The sequence below is a fragment of the Schistocerca piceifrons genome, chromosome 8 (genome assembly GCF_021461385.2).
Source record: "Schistocerca piceifrons isolate TAMUIC-IGC-003096 chromosome 8, iqSchPice1.1, whole genome shotgun sequence".
NCBI classification, from domain to species: domain Eukaryota; kingdom Metazoa; phylum Arthropoda; class Insecta; order Orthoptera; family Acrididae; genus Schistocerca; species Schistocerca piceifrons.
Window position 1 is genome coordinate 77815526 of NC_060145.1, and position 17699 is coordinate 77833224.

At 42.7% G+C, this 17699-nt stretch overlaps 1 protein-coding gene across 1 annotated transcript in view; it reads left to right on the plus strand.

The window, feature by feature from the left end:
• The window catches only part of LOC124712083 (serine protease inhibitor I/II-like), a 114925-nt gene extending 107669 nt beyond the window's left edge, over positions 1 to 7256 (plus strand). Inside the window, exon 5 of the mRNA XM_047242379.1 lies at positions 7162 to 7256. Within this exon, the coding sequence (XP_047098335.1) occupies positions 7162 to 7256 (95 nt within the window). The remainder of the gene's footprint in view (positions 1 to 7161) is intronic.
• Positions 7257 to 17699: the final 10443 nt, after the last annotated feature.

Here is a 17699-nt window from a genome sequence, read left to right on the forward strand (position 1 = left end):
GCGAGCACGTAAAAGTGCCGCAACAAGACGTGGCATGGGCTCTACTAATGTCTGAAGTAGTGCTGGAGGGAATGGCACCATGAATCCTACAGGGCTGTCCATAAATCCGTAAGAGTACGAAGGTGCGGAGGTATTTTCTGAACAGCACGTTGCAAGGCATCCTGGATATGCTCAATAATGTCCATGTCTGGGGACTTTGGTGGACAGCTGAGGCGTTTAAACTCAGAAGAGTGCTCCTGGAGCCTTTCTGTAGCAATTCTGGACGTGTGGGGTGTCGCATTGTCCTGCTGGACTTGCCCTAGTCCATCGGAATGCACAATGGACATGAGTGCATGCAAGTAATCAGACACGATGCTTATGTACGTGTCACCTGTCAGAATCGTATCTAGACGTATCAGGGGTCGCATATTACTCCAACTGCACACGCCTCACACCATTACAGAGCATCCACCAGCTTCGATGATGTTTGGTTGAATGGTTCGCACACTGACACTTGTTGATGGTTCAAATGGCTCTGAGCGCTATGGGACTTATCATCTGAGGTCATCAGTCCCCTAGAACTTAGAACTACTCAAACCTAACTAACCTAAGGGCATCACACACTTCCATGCCAGAGGCAGGATTTGCACCTGCGACTGTAGTGACTTGTTGATGGCCCAGCATTGAAATCTGTAGCAATTTGCGGAACGGCTACACGTCTCTCACGTTGAATGATTCTCTTCAGTCGTGGTTGGTCCCGTTCTTGCAGGATTTTTTTCCAGCCAGAGCGATGTGGGTGATTTGGTGTTTTACCGGGTTTCTGATATTCATGGTACACTGTTGAGATGGTCGTACGGGAAAATCCCCACTTCTTTGCTACCTAAGAGATCCTGTGCCCCATCGCCCATGCGCCGACTATAACACCACTTTCAAAGCCACTTAAATCTTTATAACCTGCCATTGTAGCAGCAGTAAACGGTCAAACAACTGCGCCAGATACCTGTTGTCTCATATAGGCGTTGCCCACTGCAGCGCCTTATTCTACCTGTTTACATATCTCTAGTTTTTGAATACGCATGCCTATACCAGTTTCTTTGGCGCTTCTTTGTATAAGGAATGCCATACTCCTTCATCTGCAGTGTAACCGTGGAGAATACGATGATGTGACAAATTTACGTAATTGAAATGATATAAAAATCTAATAACTCAATAAATAAAATGTTTATAAATCTGTGACTCTCAGCAATAATAAGTGCTAAGTGTTGAGCTTTTCTTAATTTTTAATGGTGTTTGTAAGATTATTCATTTACTCTGACCTCCTCACTTCTGAAGTTTTATAATATTACTGTCTCTGTAGATGCAAATTAGTATAGTGGGTATACTGATATGACTGGTTTTTTGCTCAGTGAAACATCGAACTACTACTAAATTTCGAAGTCTCATTGCGAACCCAGACATCTTTTCACAGAGCTCCATCCAAATGCTGGTACTGAAGCCAAACGTCTTCCCCTCACTGGAGAAACCCTCTTCCGATGCCTTAATTCGTATTCGCTAGCCAAGGCGGCCGCTCTGACCTCGGGAGGCATCTCGCAGCTACCGGCTTCGGCCCAGCTGCTTCCCTCATCTAGGCGAATACTTTAAATCCCAGTGACTTAAAAAGAGTTCAGTCGGCTGATAGATCGCCAGCATACACGTTACGTTACATTTTCTTGTTACAGACAATGATCAAGAAGAAATATTGATTCTTGCATATGATCAAACCAAACATAGGTGAAGTAACAGAAAAATAAATGAAACAAACCAAACATAGGTGAAGTAACAGAAAAATAAATAAAATGTTTAGAAAATTGGCTCTCAATACATAGCTTATCACTAAGAAAACAGGATAGTTGATTTACTCCTGTACAGGAGCGCATAGGAGAAATGAAACAGGTGAAGTTGAATGTTGAGAATTTCAACAATATTCACTCCATGTGTAATTACTGATTTTTGTAAAAGCATAATAAAATTGGCTCTCTTGCTTACTTCCATCCATTAACGTCGTAGAGAATAATTAACTACAACAATTCCACAGTTGGGTTGAAAGTATTAATCGATCAGAAACATCTTGTTAGGGCAATGTCCAATGTTCATCTTTTCTCATGGTACATACACCAGTATCTTTATCAACGACCTAGTTAGCATCATTCACTAGCCAGTGTGCCTTATCTTCTAGTACGTCCTCATTATGGGACGTTGTCCTGTCGCACCGATAATGCTTTAGTAATAAGCACGCGAACTCAATGTTTTAGGTGTACTTACCATCTGATGCAAGAGTCACAGGAGACGACCAAGTGAAATTCGTGAAATATTTAGAGGTCGTAGCAAGCAGCATCCCTCGCTGCTGTATACAGATTAGTGAGGAGGTGCTAATTCGAGAGTGGTTCGGGTCGAGCAGGAATGAATTTGTGGAACAGATGTGAACTTGGGCGATTCATGGGTAATACGTTATACAGGGTGTTCGGAAACTCCTGTTGCAAACTTCTAGGACTTATAGAGAGGATGAGTACTTCGACTAGAAACCCATGTCCGGAAACTTACCGTTTCTCTGCTACAGCCATTTGATAATATATTTTGCTAGGTAGGTATGCAACAGGGTAGTCATGGTGGGTGGTGGTTACGTGGACGACTGATGTCATTCGATGTCTATCCTACCTCTCCGACGCAGTTCGTGCCTCATTTATGTATGTGTGAGCGTTAGTGAAATACGGTTAAGTACATGTTTGCAGGATACACTGACATGATCCTGCTGAATCGGTCTCGGAAGACCTGCTCATCGCCTTTATCAAGACAGTACTCCACAACGTCCGACCCCGTCGCACACCGTTTTCGCCACAGTTAAGAACGGCTTCGAGAAAGGGTACCTTCACCGTCAGCAGGCGTGGCCGTGGTGCTCCAAGGAGATGCCGGAAGCCAGACTGGAGGAGGCTGTACTGCATCACGTTAAAGAGAACCTGTCAACGAGTACATGAGCAATTTCTTTCACTATTAACGAGTGTAACTGTGAAACAAATGGTGTAATGCGTCACGCCTAATCAGTCAGTTGTAAAAGTGATCGTGTTACCAACATATTTTCCAATGGTTGTTAACACAGAAACGATAGGTTGCCAGACCCGGGTTCCAATTCAGAATATTATCTGCTTACTGCCCTTGTTTGTAACGGGAATTTCCGAACATCTTGTAGACACGATTATTCTACTTAAAATGAGATTCGTGCTTTGATAATGAAAATAGACTGTAGTTCTTTGGAATCAGGGACCACGCTCTGTAAATTACTTCAGGGTGAAATTGTGGGAAATATTTACGCGTGTTTTATTGTTTGAAGTCAATAAACCGGGTAAATGGAGATCGTCTTTCATTGGAAGGTATCCTTGTCATCATTCGTGATTAATTTTATGAGGCATTAATAACAAACACGTCACAAACGAGTATCGTGACAGTTTATCTTTCCTGACGGTCGTGGTCTGCTGTATCGCCTCATGGTTTTATCGTCAAACATTAGAAACACAGTGATCCAGTTAGAATTTTTAACTGAGAATTTACAACCTCATGCAACAAGGCATGCTAAAAGGCACAACAATACATCTGTTCTCTTATGAAACTTTCTGTAAAGAACCAGTTGAAATTAGTAGTTACGTTCACTATGAACAGTAATACCCTTCAAAGTCCATACTCCTAACTCTTACAGAGAATGTAGCAGAGCATGCAGGCATTGTATTATTTTATTACTTTCCTTGTGAACTGAAGCTGGTGGTAGATAATGAAAGTTTGAAGACAAACTGAAAACAGTTTTTGCTGGACAATTCCTAACGCTGCTGATTAACGCTTTGAAGAGACTGAGGATCGGAGGTCATCAGGCTCCGAGAAACCACTCAGAATGGACTCTGCATACCACACTGTCTGCGTCTAGAGGTAATCCTGTGTACAAGTGTGGGAGCATTCTCTAAGTGCGTAGTGTGTATCTGAGATGGAACGTGGGTACCAATCTGCTATTTATCTATTGCAGCTGTAGAACTGACTACAAACCATATTCAGTGTGTCTGGTTCACCGTCCCTAGAAGTTATTGAGGCAGATATGATTCAGGCCAGCGGCGCCTCCCCAACTCCCAGAAGTGGCGTGTTAACGAGCCCGGATATCCAGATGGGGCGGGGAGGACAACTCGAAAAATGTGTGGAAGAACTTTACTTTTTAATTTTTTTAGAAATGGTGTCACAATCTTTTTAATTTCTTCTTTTAGACTCTATTGCATACTAATTTCTTCGCAAACCAAGTGTTAGCTTACTGAGTAAGTCTTCCGTCACGCTGTTAACGAAATATGTCATCATTTCTTGATGATTTTCTCTTTCACATGCTTAAATTGTTTGCTTGTTCCTCCTTTTCTTCACATGTTTACTCTTCAGCGTACATAGACAACTTATGTGTATAATGTTCTCGCACAGCTGTCACGAACATTCAAAATGAAAAGAACATCTGTGGTTGCGAAATTAGTTTAATTCTTTTTACACAACTTTGATATTAGCAATTTATTTCGACAAATCTTCTTCATGTGCCGCGTTTGATCATCAGAAATCGACCCAATATGGAGCGGACACTAGAAAACAAGAGAGAAAATAAAATAAGCAAAAAAAAAAAGGTCTCAACAACTCTTGAGAAACAGTCTAAACTGTCTCTTCAGTTTCAAGAAAATACCACAGCAAGTGAGTATTCAGCGATCCATAATACCACACCAATAATTACTTCAAAAGTCTGAGGAAAGTAAAATAAACACACAGTATTATAAATCTTATAAGAGTAGCAAGATTAAGTTGTAATGGAAACCTGTAGGTATATAGCTTATGCAGTATGGAAAATGAGAGCTTTTAGAATATTTCACAACACATAAGAACAAGATATACGGACTATGAATTTTTCCATGGGTAGTGATTCCCTCTAATCATGAGGCAAAGCCGTATAACCATTTTCAGGGATTGAAATCGATGCTCGCCATGGAAGCGGAACTTCTCAAGGAGGTATGAGAACATGGGGGTAACTGTGAACGGTACTAATGTGGAGTGTCCCTTTGCATTATTTTGTCAGGGGACTCTATTATGAGTGAGGAAAAGCTGAGTTGTGCACCCATCAAGTAACGAAGGAGACTGACCAGTAATACCGTTAGAGAAGAATAGGCTATGGCCCAACTCTGGTTTCCATACTAAGCCTTTCCATAACAACACAAGTAAATACCTGACTCTTCACAACAGGTCGGAGGGACAACGCCACACCCTCCCCTTTACGAAGTTCACTAAGGAAGAAATATTAACGTCATGCATACACTCAAAAAACAGTATATGAACGCGAGTAACGTTTCCAAGACAGGAGACATGGAACGTACATCGAAAAGATTTGGATTTTGTGGTAAGTTCTATGGGACCAAACTTCTGAAGTCATCAGTCCCTAGGCTTACACACTACCTAACCTAACTTTCGCTAGGGACAAAACACACACACACACACACACACACACACACGGCCATGCCCAAGGTAGGACACGAACCTCCGACGGAGGGAGCCGCGCGAACCACAAGATAACCTTGACCGCACGGCTACCCCGTGCGGCTGCAAAAGACAGATTAGACACCATATTAGGGGAGTGTATATTGCAGTATATAAAAAATGGAAATTGAATCTGACTGTGAAGTTATTTGAGTACATGTAACACATATAGGTGAAGCTTAGTTAATTATGGGATGTTCTCACTGGCCACCCGAACCTGAAAGATTCAAGTAGCGCTGAACATGAGGTAGTAATTGATAGCACCTTTCATTAACAAAATTAAAAGTGCCCCTGACGCGAAGGTTTTTGACACAAGGAGTCAGTGCCAACGCTCCCTACGGTACTGCAGTATATGTCGAAAAAGTTGCTCCATCGAAATCCAACCATTCTGGGTGGTTAGCATTTTGTCCAGACAGCCAGTAAGTGTTGGGATCAGGTCTTCTCTAAGAAGAGGTTTGAAAGGAAGATAGGGTAGACAGAGTAGTGGACTTGGGTTACTTAGAAATGTGGTTCCATTAGTATTTGCAGGCAGCCCAAAGGAGGAACGAGATATGTTACAGCTAGTGTCATCGATTACTGAACTTCGCCTTTGTAGCTCTAACTGTTGTGCTGAATTGCACCAGAGCCTGTGTGAATGGGCCAGAAGTATCCACACGAATCATTTGAAAAAATTTGTTGGCCTCTTGTATTTGTGGAACAAAATTTGCTGATTACTGCACTGAGCACTATATTCACAGGGTTTGTAGATTTTTAGATAATTTTGCTCACCTGTTTGTATGTTTTAACAGTAATTTTCCACAATGTGTTCTGTGACTCAATAACTTTCTTGCACGGCTAAGATAAAGTCGTGGGCGTGTCTTAGAAATTTGGCACCACAACCATACATCGTCCGCGCATTGTTTGTTTATGTATTACTCCATTATCAGCGCAGAACTGTGCTTGAGTCACAATCTGCTGACAGTCTTGGCTAATGGCCTGAGGATCTTGCCATATATTTGCAGAAATGTCATGAGATTCTACCATTTGTACCTTATGATTCTGTTCATTGAGGTACCTGTTTGTTTTCCTTGAGAGTTGTATTACTTGAAAACAGAGTGACTCAGCTGTAAAGCTAATCAGGTCAAGTGGTTAGTAGGGGCCTTAAGGCTAGTCAGCCATGATGCTACATGATTCATTAAAACTTTTAAGTTTCTAAGTAACATTGGAAGTATATAATACCATAAAGCACCCTAAACATCTCCTTTTCTGTGATTAACACTTTGTTGCATTATTCAGTTTCCAGATGTGTGATGTATAGTGATGGTACTAGAAATTTAATGTGTTTAATTTGTCCATTTCATTTTGAGGGAGAAGTGCTAGAGCACCCATTGTACTGTTTATGTGGGATAATATGGGAGCTGTTCCTGCAGCAGTATTTGATCCTTGAGGATGTGCATCTGCAGATGTAGTTGAAGGAAGATTTTGATGCCACAAGCAGGCACAGTGATAGAATAAGATCCATCGAAGTGACAGTATGTTGCTTCACAGAAAACAGAGTTGTTATTGTGTAAGCTAAAGGCAATAGTAACCTAAGTACGTATATTGGGTTTATATTTATCCTTGTTGTTGCAGAATTTGAAGATAATGATACTGTACATGTTAATGAACAGTTAGTGGATATAGAGATGACTAAGTTTTTCCAAAGACCTATAATAACAAAATCTTAACAATTTCTCCTGATCTCAGAGTAAAAAGTAGATAATATTTTTCAGTTCATGCGAAGAGTGTAGGTCTGAGTGCTATGGCCAGATTGCCAGTGTCTTCTACCCAGTAGCTTGTGGTGCTCCCAAAAAGTTGTTGTGAAGTGTGGTTCGTAACATACTAATCGTGCCCAGTGGCATCCCTATACATTAATTCCCGCCTCTGAGTTGTTACAACGTTGGACTAAGCGAGTTACAGTATACCCATGGAAGCTGATAACATGGTACCAGGGTATTGTGAAACCAACCTATTACATATGGAGAAGGCATCAAGTGGGAGTCCTTAGGAACTGCTTATGAATAAAATCGAATACTTCCATAGGGTAGCATCACATCTGTTGTTGTCAGTGACAGAGCTGGTAATTATCACTTCACTTGAGCGATCAAGGTCATTTAAGTACCACACAGTGGTTAGAGATACAAAATCAGGTTTAACAACCAATGGGACCTGTTGTATATCTATGGTCCCACTTCTCAGTTACCTGCCACCATTACCAGAACAACATATTTACATACAACTTACTCCCAACTCTGATTTCCTGACATTCCTTTTGAATTCGTTCCTGAAGATAGCCTGACCTACCTGAATGCTACCATGGACTCGATACCTGTTGCCTCTCCAGATATTAACCACCCAGATTGGGGAGATTTCGATGGAAAATGTATTTGGGCATATAAAGCAGTACCATAAAGAACATCAGCATAAGTTCATTGTGTAAGGACCCTCAATGTTATCCACTCTCTTTATTTTCATGGCATCAGAAGCCGTGTATTTCTATACCAAGTGTAGAGTTGCACAGACCCCACCTCCACTGATCTCCCATCTGCAGTCCTGTATCAGCAGTTCCGGTACTGGTGAGAAAGCAGTTTAACTCTTTGAAAATCTTGAATAAACTCTTGAAAATAGTGTGGGACAAGCACTAAATGGGATGCTCCTGAAATGGAGTATAAAGCCGACGAGTTTCGGATTCAACCACAAGAAAGAATCGGGGGGCTGATTTCTTTTAAGAGGAGGAGAGTGCAACATCGAGAGCCGTAAGGCATGGGCTCGTTGCTGAAACCGTACTACTTGCCACAACCTGCTGGCGCAGCGTGACGCCACACCACATGCGCAGGCACCGCAGCACTCACGGTCAGACGACGATTAACGACGTTATCACAACTTGGGACTCTCAGCACGTCGCGTTCAGCACACAATAAAATTTAGAATTGTCTTCAGGCGGCCTGTGACTTATCCTGCCCCACCTCCACCAAAGAACAACTGCGTCCCTCCACAGAATATGGATATAAAACGTCCTGGCAGATTAAAACTGTGTGCCGGACCGAGACTCGAACTCGGGACCTTTGTCATTCGCGGGCAACTGCTCTACCATCTGAGCTACCCAAGCACGACTCACGACCCGTCCTCACAGCTTTACTTCTGCCAGTACCTCGTCTCCTACCTTCCAAACTTTACAGGAGCTCTCCTGTGAACATTGCAGAACTAGCACTCCCGAGTTCCAGTCTCGGTCCAGCACACAGTTTTAATCTGCCAGGAAGTTTCATATCAGCGCACACTCCGCTGCAGAGTGAAAATCTCATTCTGTAAATATGGATATAGATGAAGAATGGTTAGTGTTACGTGTGAACCCTGCAGTCAGAACCTTGTAGCTTGATGTGAGATTACATGAAAAATCTTACCAAACTAATGTGTAATGTTTCTACAAAACTTGATTGCAATGTGAATTACAATGTATGGAGAGTACACGTGTATCGTTGAGACACAGTGTGTGGACAATGGAGCGTTATTATTCCAAAAAGCCACTTGCCTACAAGGCACATCCCCAACTTCACTCACAGGTTTAGCCGACGTGATAGCACACTCAGTCTTTCCTTTTCCAGCTCCAAAGTGCTTACAAAATCCTCCCTCGCAATCTCTACGAACCGTGGAATTCACCCCTAACCCTCTCCTCTATGTTAAGTAGTGACAAAACTCTCCTGCCATAACATTGTTACCAGCCTTTAGAACCGGGGTGTTAGCATGCCAGTTAGAAACGTGAATGGCGTTCTCGCTCAGTAACTCACCAGGCTTCTTGGGGCAGAGCATTTTCGTACACCTCCCAGGTTTTCCGTCCTCACCGCACCAACACGTGTTGCAGTCATGCTTGTATGATGTTCCAGGTTTGCAGGGTTTTCCTGGAACTGTCCAGAGGCAGCTGTTAGAAAAACTACTCTTCGCTGGTGGTACAGGCCAGGTTCATAATCAGACCCCAGAGGTAAGAAATAAAATAAGATGTAAAATATTGATTGGTTTTCAGTCAATGTGTCTATCACCAAATTTAGAAGAAAAAGAATTTTTCATTGAATTTTGTACGTAGTAAGATAGTAGGATATGTGTTATTATTATCAGTTACACAGAAAGTGTGGGTTACGCAAATATGTAAAAATGAATGTTTAGAATATCAGAATTTTCTGTTTTAGTAAAGAAAGTTGTTACTGGAAACAATACAGACCCAGTGCTGCAATGCCATTAAGGACTTAGTCTCTGGACAGCGGCAGGGGAGAGCCGGGCAAATTGACCATTATGGGCAAACTGGCCGCAGGAGTGCTGGGTGCCACAAGTGCTGGCCTGACGCGGGAAATGCATGAACCTATTCTCCATGGAAGGCCTGGTCACCCCATGAGGTCAAATCGACTGCGTCGCTCTTCATATTTTCAATAACGTTTATTTTTAGTAATCTTGACTTACGGTAAGTGGTCAGTTTGTGTATTTCTTGTGGAGAGGGATTGTGACTTACGTCTTTTTAACAAAATTGCGTCGAGACCGCCATACCTTGACTCCATAATGCTACTTTAGTAACTGAAAGTTCGGTCATGCTATTAGAGGGTACACTGCTTTTGTGTAATGGCGTCAATGTGGGCAAGGTGGCTATCTCGGCGGTGGCTTCTGACAACTTTGTGTAGGGGGAAACGTAAAAAGCAGCGGCCGAAAGAAGGGCTCCGCTGCGATATTTGCAGCAAGTTCTTATAAGAGTCATCCAGAAGTGGCAAATATAGAAAGAGAAGAAAAAGTAAATAGATGGAAAAATGGAATGCGCCGGAGAAACGAAAGGCAGTAAAAAGAAAAGAGTGCGAAGGACACAAAATCCAACCCTAGAAAACTTCTTATCGACGACAACGATGAAGAGAGACAATGTTTGTACTGCGAAAAAAAAATTTCCAATTCAAGACCAGAAGAGCAGTGGATTTAGTGTCAGTTATGTTCCCTGTGGCTCCACGATCTCTGGAACACGGTGTACATAATTTAATTCGAATCACGCTTTTACAATGAAATGTACTTAGTTTTTTGTTAGAACGGCTTTTTATACCTTATTTTTGAGTTTAAAAATAAGTGGTCACTTTATGAAAATCGAATTGTTTGAAGTACTTCATTTTATCGTCAGGTAATTAAATAATTCGATATTACTCTTCAGTAGTTACAGATTACAATCACTCATTTCTATGTATCTGTGTGTATTGCTGTTTGGCTTGAAAAATAGGAATACCGTAGCCTGAACACTTTACCCGGCTCTACCCTGTTGCTGATAATAATTTTCTCACGGACCAATTTCCTGTTGTACGAAATATTTGTGCAGTCATAACAAGATATTTTGTGAGTCACAATAAATAAGAGTTGTTTTAATTGGACTAATTTGTTTGACTATTACTTTCGGAAAGCTACGCGAGCGGAGTCGGTAATAGGAACTTTGCTCAATAGAAACAGAGAGCCCATCACAAGACTGGCACAGCGAGTATTGTGACTTGACACCTACGCTTCAATCAATTTTGGAGCAAGGAACTTCCACATCAACTACATTTGTTCAAGTATTTGGCACATTTATGGTCAGCCATTGAAGTGAATATTCGTCAGTGGACCCCCTCTGACAGGTATGCAGCACAGTGTATTTTTTCTGGTTTTTATTTCTTTTCGTGTTGACTTCAGAGCTTTCATAGTCTTGTGGACAAAGTGGTCAACGCAAAACTTTCTCTAACTCCGGTCTGGTTTGCAGGATATTAATTGAATTTCATTATTTGGTGGATACCGTCTTAAAGAAGAAATATCCCAGCGGGCGGAGAGGTTTGTGGACTCTGAAGAGGCTAAGGGCTACGTCGGCGGCAGCGTACATCTACATCTACATCTAAATGACTACTCTGCAATTCACATTTAAGTGCTTGGCAGAGGATTCATCGAACCACAATCATACTATCTCTCTACCATTCAACTCCCCAACAGCGCGCGTGAAAAACGAACACCTAAACCTTTCTGTTCGAGCTCTGATTTCTCTTATTTTATTTTGATGATCATTCCTATCTATGTAGGTTGGGCTCAAAAAATATTTTCGCATTTGGAAGAGAAAGTTGGTGACTGAAATTTCGTAAATAGATCTCGCCGCGACGAAAAACGTCTTTGCTTTAATGACTTCCATCCCAATTCGCGTATCATATCTGCCACACTCTCTCCCCTATTACGTGATAATACAAAACGAGCTGCCCTTTTTTGCACCCTTTCGATGTCCTCCGTCAATCCCACCTGGTAAGGATCCCACACCCCGCAGCAATATTCTAACAGAGGACGAACGAGTGTAGTGTAAGCTGTCTCTTTAGTGGACTTGTTGCATCTTCTAAGTGTCCTGCCAATGAAACTCAACCTTTGGCTCATCTTCCCCACAATATTATCTATGTGGTCTTTCCAACTGAAGTTGTTCGTAATTTTAACACCCAGGTACTTAGTTGACAGCCTTGAGAATTGTACTATTTATCCAGTAATCGAATTCCAACGGATTTCTTTTGGAACTCGTGTGGATCACCTCACACGTTTCGTTATTTAGCGTCAACTGCCACCCGCCACACCATACAGCAATCTTTTCTAAATCGCTTTGCAACTGATACTGGTCTTCGGATGACCTTACTAGACGGTAAATTACAGCATCATCTGCGAACAACCTAAGAGAACTGCTCAGATTGTCACCCAGGTCATTTATATAGATCAGGAACGGCAGAGGTCCCAGGACGCTTCCCTGGGGAACACCTGATATTTCAGTTTTACTCGCTGATTTGCCGTCTATTACTACGAACTGCGACCTTCCTGACAGGAAATCACGAATCCAGTCGCACAACTGAGACGATACCTCATAGGCCCGCAGCTTGATTAGAAGTCGCTTGTGAGGAACGGTGTCAAAAGCTTTCCCTACCTGCGTAGCTGCAGATAGGGTCACCCATGCCGATAAGGCCCTGACTGAGGAGCCAGGCAAAGTTGGTCCTGCGACGATCTGTCATTCCGTTTTCCCTATCGGTAAGAGCCAATGAGGGGAACGAAGTAACTCTGTGTCTTGGAAGGAGAGACAGCATTGGTCGTATTTTTTGTTTTATTAAACGCAAAATCGATTTTCGGTCACTTAGTGACCATCTTCAGTGCTGTAATATATAATTTAAATTGGTAGGCACTGGTGTCAACAAGCTAACAGCGATCACATTTGCGATCGCTGTTAGCTTGTTGACACCAGTGCCTATCAATTTAAATTATATATTACAGCACTGAAGATGGTCACTAAGTGACCGAAAATCGATGTTGCGTTTAATAAAACAAAAAATACGACCAATGCTGTCTCTCCTTCCAAGTATACCCATTATATGGTCGTGGAGCACAGGACACTCCATGGAGTCGCCAATCAACTCTGTGACTTATGCTATCCTTAGATACTTCATTTTTTCCTGCCTAACATATGGTAACCACCGTCAGAATAGTCCCTACCCACCTATGTTGGAAGTTGTGCTTAGAACTAACAAACCTCTGAAGCAAAAACAAATTGTTGCAAATCTCTCACTTACCCCTCGGAATGATTTAAGGAACAACACTGTACGACGACGTGGCAAACGATAAATGGACTTTCGAATCGGTACATAGGATGTAAAGAATCTGTAGAAACCTGGGCGTATGCAAAGAAGTTTGCAAGACGCGTAGGAGAAGTACAAAGTAAAAATTTCTGCAATATAAGATACAAAATTTTGCTGGAGAAGCCTTACATGAATTCGGAGAAAAAACTATGTTTAATTGCGGTGTAAAAACTCAAAAGCGCGGGTTTGGAACAGGATTTCTCAATTGAAAGGAGTTGTTTGGAACAGCCACCAGGTTTGAGACAGTTAATGAAAGAATGTACTAAACACAAGGGAAAGTTCAATGCGCCTACAAACGACAAAGAAGATGCTATAAATGTACTCCTGTATGACAGCCTACCGCAAAATCGTACTGGGAGACTTAAAATTCAAGGTAGGAAAAAGATAGACACTTGTAACCGACGATGGGCAATGAAAGCAGACACGAGGAAACCAAGGAAAGCCGACATCATTTCCACACAAAGGTAATCGAAGACACCTGGCATTCGGGAGATAGAAAGACAGCAAACGACATCGACCATCTATTAATCTGAAACACACATAGGAGTGTCATTGATATTCGTATGCACCGTGGTGCCGGCTCTTATCGTAACTTTGTGGTTGCACATATGGAAGTCAGACTGAAAACAAATCTCGGGAAACACCAAGGGCACACAGGAACAATCCTAATACTTGTCGGTATGAAGTGGAAATTAGCAGGAGGTTTTTAGTACCAAACAAAGATACACAGAAAATGAAGGTGATAGTAAAAACATAAGTGGATTTTGGACGGACTTCAACAATGTGTTTCAAGCGTCAACCAAAAACACTTTATCAAAATTAGTACAAAAGAAGCGGTACTGGTTCAACGACATACGTAAAACGGTGATAGAAGCTACCATCACGGCAAAGAAGGCGTGGCTACAGGGGAGGAAAGACGAGGAACTAGAGCAGGGCTACAGAAGAAACAGAAGGAAAGAAACAAAACCAAAAAGAAAAAAATTCCCGAAAAGTTTATGGCATCGTAAATTAGATCAGGAAGGTATACCAACTGCCGACCGAAGCTCTTCACAACACCGATGGAAACATTGTGGTAGGTTCAAATGGTTCTGAGCACTGTGGGACATTACATCTGAACCGGCCGGTGTGGCCGAGAGGTTCTAGGCACTTCAGTCTGGTACCGCGCTACCGCTACGGTCTCAGGTTCGAATCTTGCCTCGGGCATGGATGTCTGTGATGCCCCTAGGTTAGTTAGGTTTAAGTAGGGGACTGATGACCTCAGATATTAAGTCCCATAGTGCTCACAAGGGAACCTCCCCATCGCACCCCCCTCAGATTCAGTTATAACTTGGCACAGTGGATAGGCCTTGATAAACTGAACACAGATCAATTGAGAAAACAGGAAGAAGTTGTGTGGAACTGTGAAAAAATAAGCAAAATATACAAACAGAGTAGTCCATGGGCCACATATGCAGCATCAAGGAGAACATGAGCTCAGGAGCGCCGTGGTCCCGTGGTAGCGTGAGCAGCTGCTGAAGGAGAGGTCCTTGGTTCAAGTCTTTCCACGAGTGAAAATTTTACTTTCTTTATTTTTGCATAGTTATTATCTGTCCGTTCGTTCATTGACGTCTCTGTTCACTGTAATAAGTTTAGTGTCTGTGTTTTGCGACCGCATCCCAAAACCTTGCGATTAGTAGACGAAAGGACGTGCCTCTCCAATCGGAATCGAGAAAATTTGATCGCAAGGTCGTAGGTCAACCGATTCCTCCACAGGAAAACACATCTGATATATTCTATACGACACTGGTGACGGCATGTGCGTCACACGACAGGAATATGTTGTCGACCCACCTAACTTGTACACTTGGCGAATGGGTAAAAACATTCTTCTACCTTGCCCGATTTAGGTTTTCTTGTGGATGTGATAATCACTCCCAAAAAAGTGATGAAAACGTAAGAGTTCGTCACATAAACTGGAAATAAAAAATTAAAGTTTTCACTTTTTTTTATTTATTTATTTTTTTTAATCTCATTTTGTTCGGTTTAGTTCGTTGTGTCTGCTCGGGGCGGACGCCGTAAGACATCTATTTATGTTCGTTGTTGATCGATTGACTTAGTTTTTTTATTAGAGAGGGCACGTAGCCCTCTGACCGAACGCGCTGAGCTACCATTCGGTGGAAGATTTGAACCAAGGACCTTTCCTTCCGCAGCTGTTCACGTTACCACGAGACCACGGCGCTCATTCGGTCCCAGTGTCCTTGATGTTACCTATCTTCCCATGAACTACTCAGTTTGTACATTTTGCTTATTTTTTCACAGTTCCAGACAACTTCCTCCCGTTTTCTCAATTGATCTGTGTTCAGTTTTTCAAGGCCTATCCACTGTGCCAATTTATAACTAAATCTGAGGGGGGTGCGATGGGGAGGTTCCCTTGTCAGAGCCATTTGAACCATTTGAACTTAACATCTGAGGTCATCAGTCCCTTAGACTTAGAACTACTTAAACTAACTAACCTAAGGACATCGCACACGTCCATGCCCGAGGCAGGATTCGAACCTTCGACCGTAGCAACAGTGTGGTTCCACCCTGAAGCGCCTAGAACCGTTCGGTCATAACGGCCGGCTGGTAGGTACATATGATATATTACAGGCTATGACGACATCCAACAGCAGATAATTATTTGACAGCTGTGAGACTCCACCTCATCACAAATCTATTTACGAGTCGACATTCGTCTTCCAAAATATTGAAAATTCACCACATCCCCCTATCTAGCTCTTCCTCCCCCCTCCTCCCCCCCCTCCCTCACGCACACAAACTATCGTATGAGCGCACTGTTCCGTCATGAAGATACCTAATTACTGTCAAGCACAGTTTAAATGTCTCGTTGTGCTTCTCACCTCCGTTTCCCGGGGGACACAGCCGCTCGGTGCACAACCAACGCCTTCCGCCCACACAGTGGCACTCGTTGCAGTCTTGCCACTTCTTCTCACCTGGAGTGCACACTGGAAAAGAAAAGTACATGCTATTACAGTTCATAATAGCTCCGGTCTTTCCACTGCTTGTGGTTTGAGCTTTTTATTGGGATACGTTTGTACCGCTATGTGGCTCCTTTCCTGAAGATCCATTCAGCATTGTTATGACACTGTCGGGCAGTAGTGTGTATGTGGCTCAATTCCCGCATTGTCACTCCCTCCCTCGCACATTTTAAATCATTTTCACTTACATTTTAAAATAGGTCTTGTCACAGTCGTGAAAGCCTTCGTAGCCATCCTGCGATAGACAGTTAGGACATCGCGCCCGTAAAACGAGAAAGTGAAATGAGCTGGTATGTAGTACAGCAACAGGATAAAGGACAATACAGCCAGTCATATATTAGGTGTAGTTTTGAGGTTGTACTGCTATCGAAGCGAGATTAGCGTTTCCATATGAACAAAGTGAACAGTGAAACAAGTCTCGTTAGTCCACGCGGGAAGTTTCATACATGGTACCTATTATGGGTAATCGACAAGTAAGTGTCATGTGCGCTGAACGGCTGTCACAGTGCCGCATTCACAACCCGAAAAAAATGTTCAGCTGGTTTTTCCAGCGCTTTGGAGGCCACCATCATTCGCAAGAAGGACAAGAGGCAGCTGTAGTCCCGAAACCGTCGGCATAATATAGAGTGACTGCTGGTGCAACGACTAGAAGACTATCTCTAAACTAGTGTGCCAATTACTGCAACAGGCGAAGGCAAAAGCAACGCCCTTCTTTAATCAGTTCGGCATGAGCAATTATTTTATCCATTTCACTTAGAGCGTGTGAAAACTATTCGGTACAGCACCACCATGTCGGATTACGGAATGCTGAAGATCCGCAGCTAACAGCTAGTATTTTCTTTACGGCTGATAATGGGCTCTCAATTTAATACCATAACAGGCACGTGACAGCAAACGTAGACCCTCGAGTGATTACAGAAGCAAGGCATCAGATTCGCTGTAGATCCCGTGTGTGGGAAGGAAATGTGGGTAACAGACTCGCCGGGCTACACACTTTGCCAGACATATTAACAGGGTCTGTTTATCAGCATTTCATGCTCCTCAAATTACAGGCAGAAAAAGAGGAGATTGTTTCACGGAATATAAGGGACCGTACCGTATTCTACGACTCTTAGCGCAGCGAGTGGCATTAACGTTTAATGGACGGTGGCTTGGTCGCGGTCAGCTAACATGAACCTTCCTTTTGCCTCAATCGCTTAAATTTCTCGTTATGGGGACATTGAAAGCCTCTGCTGTTTTTCACATTCCCAAAAAACGTGTCTGTGTTACAAGAGAGCGTGTCCCACGGGCTTAAAGTTGAAAGTAGCCAAATGTGTTCGCATAAATTCGTGATCCTTTGGTAATCAGGAAGGAGGGATATGTAACAAACAGTATCAATCATACTGAACACCTTTAGTGCCAAAAACAATTGGTTGTCGTCTACACCTACATATACATACACACTCCACAAGCCAACATGTGGTGCGTGGCGGAAGGTGCG